The 11,766-nt window shown below is 44.0% G+C and overlaps 1 protein-coding gene across 1 annotated transcript; it reads right to left on the bottom strand.

Annotated features, from left to right (window-relative positions):
- Positions 1–11,209: 11,209 nt before the first annotated feature.
- On the bottom strand, positions 11,210–11,623 carry LOC133900190 (glycine-rich protein DOT1-like). The gene has a single exon (XM_062341315.1). The coding sequence runs from the start codon at positions 11,621–11,623 to the stop codon at positions 11,210–11,212; it is 414 nt and encodes a 137-aa protein (XP_062197299.1).
- Positions 11,624–11,766: the final 143 nt, after the last annotated feature.

The following is an 11,766-nucleotide window of genomic DNA, read 5'->3' as shown; positions in this document are numbered from 1 at the left end:
TGAAAACTGCTGCTCTAAATGTCTCTAATGGCCATAATGGCAATTAAAGCTAGCTTCCAATTACTCCTTGTCGTTAGCCTTGTCTTCTCACTCAGATTCGGAGTTCATGATGGCTTCAACTGCAAATTTTGACAATACCAAAGTTGTAGGTCTCGTGGAGAGCTTCTCTTTGCACCTATGGAAGTCTTCATTTGGATAATAGAGCTAGGAGTTATTACCCCCGAGATCAGTGCTACGCAGATAAGGCTGAATTCAAATAGTTTATCTTGTGATGCATTTTGTAAATCAACGTGGCATTTTATAGATATTCCAATGAATACCAAAGTTCTATAACTTTTTGAGTACTACAAGATAGAGTCTGAAAATGTCCAATTTGGTATTCGGACAGTGGAGATATCATCCTTGAACCATAGCTGTCCGTTTTGTCCTCCACCCGTTCGTTTCGTATTCCATCTTCGGCCGTTTCCTCTCCCCATTTCATGACCAGGCACACCCAGGCTATAAATATGAGCTCCACACCCTCCCTTGCCCCTTCCCATTCCTCCCAAATCATAGCCACAACTGCTGCCTGCTCGTGCACTGCCGCCACCACCGTTCAACATCGTGCCGATGAGTCATTGCCCATGGAGGAGCTGCCCCATTGTCCCACCACCGTTGATGACGTCTCTGCACTACAGCATGTCATTAACACCACCGAGGATCCTCTCCGTACCCCTACTTGCTAGACTGCGCTACCGTGTCGACGGTGTCACCGCCGCTAGTGACGTCGTCATCTCTACGAATCCTTCTTCCCTGATTGTCGTAGCAAGGTGAGGACCCCGGACCAACCCCTTCCCCTGCTCTTTTCCCCTATATGGATGCCATTTGTGAGCCCTAACTGAACCTCCAGCCCCGACCAAAGCCCTCATTGCTCCAGCTAAACTTGTACGGCCGCCGAATGGCATCGGCGTTCCCCACTGGTCATATGTTGGACCACCATGCCCTTTTACAAGAACATGCCCCTATATGTTCCGCACACCCTCACCGACTAGATCAGCTTTTAGAGCCCTGAAGCTACCAGGATCACGATCGTCGTCCCACTGCCCCGGTCTGGACTTCTGTGCGTCCAGCGCAGGTTCAGATTGCGTTCCCAGCGAACTAGCACTCAAATCCATGAGTCCTTTGTTCGAGTCATGCCTCTTCCATCCATGTACATCCTACCAAATTGGTTTGTCCAAATCTGCAAGAGAGCCCTTGTTCTCGATGTCGCAATACCTGCTGCCCAGTGCCTGCTCTTATCCAGCGCACCAAAAATGTCAGCCACATTCCCCAGTGGACCAGAGCTCAAACCACTGATCCCTTTCACCGAGACGTGCCTCTAATTATCCTCAATAATCCCTAAAAGCAGTTCAGCCAGAAGAGCATCGACGCCGATGATTTTGTGCTCGCTGTGCCGCTACCCCCTTGTCTTGCTGTGTTCGGCGTGTGCACTCGGAAATGCATCTGCGTTCCCCATCAATCCAACAGCCGTCTTGATGCACCAAGTGTGTCACGGCATGTTGAATCACATTTTTTGCTCAACCTCTCAAGGGTGCTCCCGGATCTGCAGCATCGCAATGCGAACGCAAGCCCCAATCCCAGCACCGTCATCCCAAGCCACCGCCGCTTGATCTCCTACTCTAGTTAGTTCTTGGCTATTCTACCTTGTCAAGTCGTGTTCTAAGAAATATCAAAACCTTATATTTAAACTATTTCTTAAATATCATAGCCAATCTCTGGAAACAAGCATGTCTTCTTCACTGTGCCTGTGCGTGGCCACCACCATACATGGAAGCGTTCGTCATTGTTTTGCCGGTACCTCAAATCTCCTCTGCCAGGACAAACCATAAAACCAAGCTTGCTTTCTCGCATTCTACACCATGCTCTCCTCAATTTTTTGCAACTCACTGCTGCCCATTATCGACGTCAGTGACCGCCAACCATCGCCTTGTTCCACTCCGTTCCAATTGTCAGTTAGGGTTTAATAAGATCTCACCTACCATCTTGATCGGACATCCTTTTTGTGTCCAATCTAGCAAGACCCTAAAATTGTGACACGCCACCATCATATCATCATCGCATGCACTGAGCCCTTCATTCTCTTCCCTTCCAATGTCAGGTCATTGCCATAGTTTGGGTTTTCCTTCAAAAAATAATCGGTTGAGAATATTTTCAGAGAATATTCTGGCTCCTTTTTCTTTTAAACCCTAATTTAATTTTCTAAGAGTTTGTTCTCCTTTGTCTGAACTCCGATTTGAGCGGTTATTCTGCCCAAATTCTTGTAAAATCCTTTCCTATCCAACCATAGTGTCCTTATGATGTGTTGTCTATGTTTGGTGTATTGCTTCTTAGTTGTTTTGTACTCTATCTTTTGTCGGTAGATCTGGTGAGTAGAATATGATGTTTCTGGAGATTCGATAAGCTACATAGTTGATACTTCAAGCTATGGCAGAACCAAGTTTATGAAGATCACTGCGCAGCATCCATACAAGTGTCCTTTAACATCTTGCACCTAGTTTTAGGAATTTATTTTAGTTGTTTATCCTTCATTACATGCTTGTCTAAATTGGAAACCTATGAATACGGTTTACTAGCTTTTGTCTGGTTATCCTCGTCGCCGTTGATGAGTCATGGGAACAAAAGGGTAGATATGCTAGTCGCTGTCCTGGTTGGAATAGAAGTTAAACTTGACTAACGATTATGCAACATAAATCGGGTATGGTTATCTTTTGTAGCAATATGGTATAGAGATCCTAACAGTATGGTTGGTTTGAGGATGGTGCAAGAAGGCGTATGTGTTGTGTCGCATAGTGGGAATGTGTCTGTTGCTGTGTGGGATCCTAAGTACTGATTCTTGAAGCATGTAACGTTGCTAAACCGCACAACCACAAGGCCTATATGGGTACGACCTAGTAAATTAATTAACCAGCCCTCTGGTTCTATGAGCACCATTGGACGGTTGAGTGGCACAAGAGGGGCCTTTTGCAGTGATGGAATCACTATTAGCGGTGAAATCGTAGTGGATGCTTGCAGGTCAGCGGGAGTTTTGTAAAGGCCTTGTAGTGATCTCTCGACACACACCTCAGAAGTGTGTAAGGTACCAACAGGTATCGAAAAAAGAGTTGATCATGACTCATGGGTAAAGTGTGCAAACTCTGCAGAGTATAAAACTAATCGATCAGCCATGCTCACGGTTAAGAGCGGGCTTGGACTACTTCTTGATTAGATGGGATCAGGATTCTCGTATGGATGGTCGGGTAGCCAGGTAATGGGATTATCTGGTGAGTTTTGGTAGTCGGATATGGAATATCTGGTGAGTTTGCTAGTCAGATGGAATCCGACGAGTTATTCCTCTTGTTTAAGTTGTGTCTTAACATTTAGTAAATAGGATACCTATTCCTTGTAGTTATATGTTAAGGTTACTTAGTGCAGTAAACCAGTGTCTAACCTTTTCTTGACTTAAGCCACATATCATACTTTCCTACACTTGTGGAGTACATTGTGTACTCACACTTGATGTTTCCAATAACAAATGCTGCTCAGTGGGAGAAGTCTATGTGGAGATCAAGAAAGCTGAAAACTACAATGAAGACGGAGCGTCCTAGGTTGCATTGCCCCCAGTCGATTGTCTGTGGTGTGCCCTGATGCTTTCTTTGGAGCTTGTTCTTCCCCTGTGGTTTAAAAACTTTAATATTTATTTTAATAAAGTTGTTTTGTTTGATATAGAACTTTATATCACTGATAATGTCATCGCATGTATGATGAAACTGATCCTGGCATACATGTGGAATGCACCTGGTTGTTCTTTTGAAAAACCAGATGTGACAATCGGTGAAGTCATACTGGATCATATAAGTTAGCAATAGAAGATGGTACCATATGTAACGTTGATTAGATCTGTAAATTTCATATGTAAGTTCTAAGTGTATGTTTCTATTAATAAAGGTCATATTGCCCAAAAATTTGCATGAAATCCCTTTTCGACCTTATCTAATGTCCCCTGCACATTAATGTCTGCCAACGGGTAAGCCGCTATTCAAGTACCTCTATGCACACGTCCACCCGAGATTACATAAAGTGTTTTGCGATTCTTTGCATTATTTGCTTCCATACTTTTAGACTGCCTATCCAGAAATTCAACCCAGATATATAGTCAGGGGGTTAATGGGTACAAGGTACTAAAATTGAAAACAACATATTGTGCATACACCAAAGTGGATTCCAATGAGATGGGATGGTGTTCTAGGTCATGATCTTGAGGTTGTGAAAAGGTTCATTATTGAGTCCACGAGTGCCCGAAAGCTATGATGGTTTCCACTCAAGTTAGACCTATGGCTCACCATAATCGAAGGGAGAAATGATTAAGGCTAAACATGATAGGCTATCAAACGTGTTTCATAGTTCCTAACAAAATAACAAGTTCATACTACAAATTTCAGGAAATAAAAAGTCCTAAGGAGACAACGCGTAGGTCATCATATGCACATATCCCTTTGCCAGCCCATACATCTCATGGTAGTGTGCCCTCAAGGTAGCCAACACACGGGCGACCACCTCCTTCACATCTTACCAGGCCTGGTTCAAGATGTTGTCGGCCATCATTGGCCAGAAACCTCTAAAGGCTTTGGGGAGTCTTGTCACCCGGTTAGCTGACCCGGTGACACTGAAGTCCTCCACAGGCTCCACCTGGATATTGACTCCATTGAGAGCATCCTAGAGCATCCATTGAGAAGCCTCAAGGACACCACGAGCCCCGAGCCTTCTATTCTCATGGTCTACATCGTCATCTCACCGAGACTACACGCAATGAGCCCTCGATTAGGTTCATATCAGATCTAGGCTAGCCAAGACCCCCTCCCCCATTTTAATTTGTCTCAAAGGTCAATACAAGACCACATGACGTAGGGCTATTATCCTTCGGGAGGCGTGAACCTGTATAAATCTCTGTGTTTTGGCGTATGATTCAGCTATAGTGACTATCACCTCCTTCATTCAACTATTCGTAAGATCAGCGGTTTACTAATAATTGATAGCTCCTCTTCCCCTACACTACAACAAATATTCTAATCTATGATGAAAGGTATATGACATTGCTGTAAACTATTATTGGTTTATGAAATTTTTCTAGAAAGTGTCATAAGAATTAATTTGGGGCTATAAACTTGCATTTTAGTGATGAATAATGGTACAACCATTACTAAGGCCAAACAAAAATCATCACAGACCGATACACCTAAGTGTTGTGACTAAACAATTTTATAATAAGAGTTCGGTTAACACTTATGACAAAATTCTATTGTCAAAAAATTCTAGAGTGGAAAAGCAAGCATGGCCCACCAGTCAGCTAAGGTACCACATGTAAGTATGGGGTGAAAAGTAGGGAGGCATAATAGAAAAAACAACCCATCCAAAGGTTCGAACCTAGGACTGATCGGATCAAGACGGTCAGCACTACCACTGAGCTATGGAGGGAGTTAGAATCATTGACATCTAAAATTTTATATATACATAAATCTGTGGCCTACCTATCAGTTGCAGGCTAGAGCAACAAGTCTATTTTGGGACTTGGCGAGAAAACAGATCGCGACCCCAGCACTGAGACAGCAGTGGACACCCTAAATAAAAAGAGACGACGGCGATGATGGCGCACTCTGGTGGCGCAGACCAGAGATGATAGTGCGCACCTCGCAGTGCAGATTTGTGGCACCCCACGAGGGGGCGCAGCCAGGCAGTGCCCCACGGCGGCACATCCCAACGGAGACAGTGGGGCTCCCTGATGGCATTGCCTTGCGGTGTAGGCCGGTGCAGCAGCCATGCCTCTGGGGCGAAGCTGTAGCCTTGGAAGGGATTGTCTTCCTCAGTAGTGATGTTTGCGCACATAACCCACCATCCGGTTGCAGCAGCTAGTCCGGTCAGTCTTCCAACGAAGGTATGGATTCCCTCTATTTAGTATTGGTTTCAATTACATCCCTTGCTTCTTAGTGCCTTGATTTTGCTTGAATAATGGTGATATTTAGAACGTTGCACATGTCTATGCCATTTCAGATTGTACATTGTTTAATTTGAGTATATTCTAGTAAATAATTGAATTGAGAATGTGTTTGTGGATTTTATGATTTCTTCCACTACAACAGAAATGGTCATCCGTGCCGCCCCATCAGTGCCGGTTAGGCACAAACCGGCACTGATGAAGCACTGATCGATGGTCGAGCCCGGTTGAACTGGCACTAATACTTCAGTACTGGTTTGTAACTATGTTCGTTTTACAGGTGCTCTCCATCCTTCTTCTCCGGCCGACCGGGCACCTCGCGAGCTCTCCTCTGCCTCCACGCCGACTGCAGCCACCTCCGGTCACTCTCAGACCAGGCTGAAGGTATGGTGACATCCCCCTCCTTAAGTAGCTCATGCTCTCCTCACTTTTCTCTATTTCTCGCCGGTTCACCTAGATTGTAATAAAATGAGAGGAACTAATTTTGTTGTGTTTGGAAAAGAGTGAAACTAAATTTGTTAAGATTATAAAATACGTAGAAAAATAATTAGAGCTCGGAAAAGGGTGAAACTAATTTTGTTGTGTTCACATTGATGTAATATACATGTTAAAAATACAAGCACACTTGAAAAGTGTACATAAATTCCTTTATTCCATTAATTGTGCTGTAAATTATTAATTCCATAACTAATTAAGATGAAATCCAAAAATGACGACACCAACTTTGTTAAGCTTCTTTTATCATCCTCTGTACAGAAAAACACCATCAAGTCATGAAGCAGTTGATTAACATAATTTCTTGGTTAATGTTTTACTAACCATTTACATTTCATTAATTTAAAAACACATAAAATGGAAAAACATTGTTCTTAAGACTTCTCTAGATAGATTAAAACCTAGCTCCAATTTTCCAGTAGTGATTTAAGAAAAAGAATATTCAAATCACCTATAAATAAATTAAAACCTAGCTCAAATTTTCTAGTAGTGAATTAGTAAAAAAAGATTAACATATTGAATATGAATATTGTGCTGTAGGGACGGCAAATCCACCCGCTAGTCGCAAGCGGACACGGCAGTATTTAGAAGGTGGGTCCTCCGACCGAGACCAAGTGCCGGAAGGTGATGGGTCATCTGACATGGAACAATCAAGATGTGAGGTAATTCAATAAATTAGATTTGCATTTTGAAATATTGCATGGTTATCATTTCTTTGGTTTTTTATTGATTGGTAAAACTAATGATAATCATAAATTTGCAGATGGACCGGACATGGATGTACAACTCTGACCGTCGCGGCCAAGAGTTCTTTCATGGCGTGGATGCTTTTTTGAGGGCTACTGTGGCGTACAGAAAGCCAAAAAAGAAGAGTGATGATCAGTATATATGCTGTCACTACGTTGATTGCAAGAATGAGAAGCAGTTCTCAGGCATAGAGTAGATCCGTGCACACTTGCTTCGCAGGGGTTTCAAGCCTGGCTATATCCGCTGGACCGCGCACGATGAACATGAGGAGGTTGTGCATGAAGAGCAACGCACAGTCGAGGAAGACAGAGGCAACAATATGATAGCTGACGAAGACATCGATATGTTGGCGTTCGAAGATACTTTTGTTGGCAACAATGATGACGACCTACACAAAATGTTGTGCAATGCGGAGGGAGACTTCACCAGTGATAGGCAACACAAAAAGTTCGAGCGCATGAAGGAGGACATTAAAACACCGATGTTCCCGGGCTGTAAGGAAGAGCACAACAAGTTGCATGTTGTGCTGACATTGCTGCAAATGAAGTCTAGCAATGGTTGGTTCGATAAGGGCTTCAACGAGTTGTTACGATTCATGAGAGACTTGCTTCCAGAGGGTAACGAGTTGCCTAAAAACACGTACCATGCCAAGCAGATTATCTGTCTGTTGGGGTTGGATGTAGAGAAAATACATGCTTCTCGAAATGACTGCATGTTGTTTCGCAACGGGGATGCAAACTTGGAAGCGTGTCACGTTTGCAGTGTATCAAGGTACAAGCACAACGTTGACGATATCGATAGCAACAACGTAGGGGAGAAGATGAAGGATAAAAGACCCCCCGCTAAGATGGTTTGGTATTTCCCTATAATCTTCCATCTGAAGCGATTGTTTGCCAACAAAGTGAATACTGAGTTGATGCGATGGCACGCCGAAAGGCGCAAGAAAGATGGAATGCTTAGACACCTTGCTGATGGAATGCAATGGAGGAACTTCGATATAGAATACAAGGAATTCAAAGCCGAAGTGAGGAATATAAGGTTTGGGTTGAGTACGGATGGGATGAATCCTTTCGGCAATAAGAGCAATAGTCATAGCACTTGGCCCGTGACTCTTTGTATCTATAACCTTCCATGTTGGATGTGTATGAAGCGGACGTTCCTTATGATGCCTTTGCTGATCAGTGGCCCGAATCAACCTGGCAACGATATCGATGTGTATCTCCAACCATTGTTTGATGATCTCCTTGTACTATGGATAGATGGCGTACGGGTGTGGGATGAATACAAACGTGAGCATTTCAACCTACACGTAATGTTGTTCGTAACGATTCAGGATTGGCCTGCTCTTGCAAACCTATCGAGAAAGACTTTAAAAGGCTACAATGGATGTGTCTGGTGCTTGGATGAAACAAAGGGGTTGTGGCTGAAGAATTGTAAGAAAATGGTATACATGGGTCACCGTAGGTTTCTGCGCCCGGATCACCCATACCGTAGGAATAAAAGAGCTTTTGATGGGCCAGTGGAGACTCGTCGTGCTCCAAAGCTTCACACTGGGTAGCATGTATATAAGATGGTAAAGAATCTTAGAGCTGTCCTTGGAAAGGGGAAAGGTAGTACAAAATTCCGAGCTAGAAAACTCGCTCCTATGTTTAAGAAGAGATCAATTTTTTGGAACCTACCTTATTGGAAGCACTTGATGGTCCGACACATGATCGACGTCATGCATGTGGAGAAGAATGTGTTTGACAGCTTGATTGGTACCTTACTAGACATACCTGGTAAAACAAAAGATACACTCAATGCACGGTTGGACCTGGAAGATATGAAGCTAAGGAAAATTCTGCATCCTAAAATCCTAGGCAACAGGGCAAACGAACTTCCCACGGCTTGCTACACCTTGAGCAAGGAAGAGAAGATGAGCCTGTGCAGTTGCTTGCATGGAATCAAAGTTTCGATCGGTTACTCCTCCAACGTAAAGAGATTAGTGAACATGAAAACTTTGAAGTTAGTTGGCATGAAGTCCCATGATTTTCACATGATGATGATACAGTTGCTTGTTGTTGCAATTAGAGGTATTCTGCCGGATAAGGTCCGAGACCCAATCTTAAAGTTGTGTTCGTTTTTCAACGCAATTTCACAGAAGGTCATCGATCCGACCAAACTAACAAAGCTGCAGGAAGATGTGGTCCATACTATATGCCAGCTTGAGAGTATTTTCCCTCCATCATTTTTTTGACATAATGCCCCATCTCATTGTTCACATCATGCATGAGATAAAGTACCTTGGCCCCGTGTTTCTACATTAGATGTATCCTTTCGAAAGGTTCATGTCAGTTATGAAGAAATATATTCATAACTGAGGTCGGCCGGAAGGCTGCATGGCCTAAGGCTGGGGAACGGAGGAGGTCATTGAGTTCACCGTCAAATACATGGATCTGAAAGCAATTGGTAACCCTGTATCTCGCCATGAGGGAAGGCTTAAGGGGAAAGGGACGCTAGGTCACAATTCAGTCCGTTCCGACGATTATGTTTCATTCACCCAAGCACATTTCACAGTTTTGCATCAAGCAAATGTAGTGGACGCATATGTTCCAGCACACGTGCAAATGCTACGGTCCACAAACCCAACAAGGTCAGACGATTGGATTGCAAGAGTGCACAGAGATAATTTCGGCAGTTGATTACATAGATACATGATAGATAAAGATACAGATGATGTACTGTTGGAAATGCTTGCTAATGGGCCGTCAACTATGATTCATACATACAAAGCATACGACATTAACGGCTATACATTTTATACGAGAGCACAAGACAACAAGAGAACTAACCAAAATAGCGGTGTCCGTATTGATGCGTATGACCGCGGTGGCAACAGGGAGACCTACTATGGATTCATAGTGGAGATTTGGGAGCTTCAATATGGAGAACAGTTGAAGGTCCCCATGTTCCGGTGCCAATGGGTTAGTCTCCCAGGTGGAGTGAATACCAACAAGTACGGTATGACTACCGTCAACTTCAAACTCGTTGGATACAGAGAACAACTATTCGTGCTTGCCAATGATGTTACTCAAGTCTTATATGTAAAGGACACAGACCCAGTTAACAAGGAGGAATGCCATGTGGTTCTACAAGCAAAAAGAAAGATTGTCGGTGTTGAGGATGTCATCGACAAGGAAGACTACAATCAATTTGATGACCTGCCTCCTTTCAGAGAGAATGTCGACCTACCTCTCATTGATGACACTGAGGAACCTACATACATACGCCGTGATCATAACGAAGCTATAATCGTTAAATGAAAGCAGCTTTGATGTAATAATTAATTTAGGATTAACTGTAATTTGTATCAAATGATGTAAAAAAGTGAGGCCGACATTTTGTAACAAGTTGATGTTTTGTGTTATTTCACTCAAAATCGATCTACAGCCAATGACCGCCTCAAACATTGTTAGATAGCTAGTTAAATATAAAAAAGTGTATGCTTTGACTGTTAAAATAATTATCAAAAAGCTAATTAGATAGCTGATTTTTTAACATAAAACAAGTTAAAATAGTGTTATAAAATTTATTTGCATTTTCTAGAATTAAAAAAAATCAGAATTAAATTACATTTTCTAAAACTATTTTCCAGATTACAACATTTATTTTATAACATTAAAACTATTTACTGAATTGTAAGGGGAAAAATAATTATTAGTGTCGGTTGAATTAAGGAACCAGCACTGATCTTCTACTATCGGTGCCGGCTTAGGTTTATAACCGGCACTGATACTCCAAGTTTCAGTGCCGGTTGGAACAAGAAACCGGCACTGATATGGGGCTTATCGGTGCCGGCTGTGGTATATAACCGGCATTGATACTAGTATCAGTGCCGGTTAGAAACTACAACCGGCACTGATACTTCTCCACCATATATACGCCAAACACTTACCCGTGCGCTATCCTCATTCGCACCATTCACCAGTTCAGCCCGCCGCCGCTCCTCTGCGCTGTGCCAACGCGCTGCCCTGCCGAGCCCCGACACGCCGCCCATCGTCCCGACGCGCCGCCCTGCCGCTTCGTCCCCGACGCGCCGCCCCATAGACAGCCGCCGCCTCCATCCGTCGCCACCCCGACGCCGGCGGCCTCCTCTAGACGCGCCACCAAGGAAAGCCCCAATGCATTGCCCCGTAGTCGGTCGAGCCCCGACACGCCAGCCTGTAGTTGGCCGTCGCCTCCTCCCGTCACCACCCCGACGCCGGCCGCGCGAACTCCTCCCCAGTGGCCACCTCCTAACACGACCCTAACACCGGCGACCTCCGCGCGAACTCCTCCCTGGTGACCTCCTCCGTCTTCTTCCTCATGGCCGGCCGCCCCAGCCCCCCTCTCCATCGACCGCCCGAGCCCTGTAGGTGAGCCTCTGCATGTCTTTTAGTAATTGCTGTAGTGTTGTACATTTGAGCACTGCTGTGTTTTAATTTCCATTTGTCCTCGTTGGGGGCGTTGGCCGCTTTATGTTGGGCTATCTATGACAT

This window comes from Phragmites australis, chromosome 19 (genome assembly GCF_958298935.1).
Source record: "Phragmites australis chromosome 19, lpPhrAust1.1, whole genome shotgun sequence".
In the NCBI taxonomy this organism is placed as follows: Eukaryota; Viridiplantae; Streptophyta; class Magnoliopsida; order Poales; family Poaceae; genus Phragmites; species Phragmites australis.
This window is presented reverse-complemented; position numbering and strand designations above follow the sequence as displayed.

What these genes read in the sequence shown, in the direction of transcription:
- LOC133900190 (XM_062341315.1), bottom strand. Translation starts at nt 11,623, where the DNA reads ATGGAGAGGGGGGCTGGGGCGGCCGGCCATGAGGAAGAAGACGGAGGA.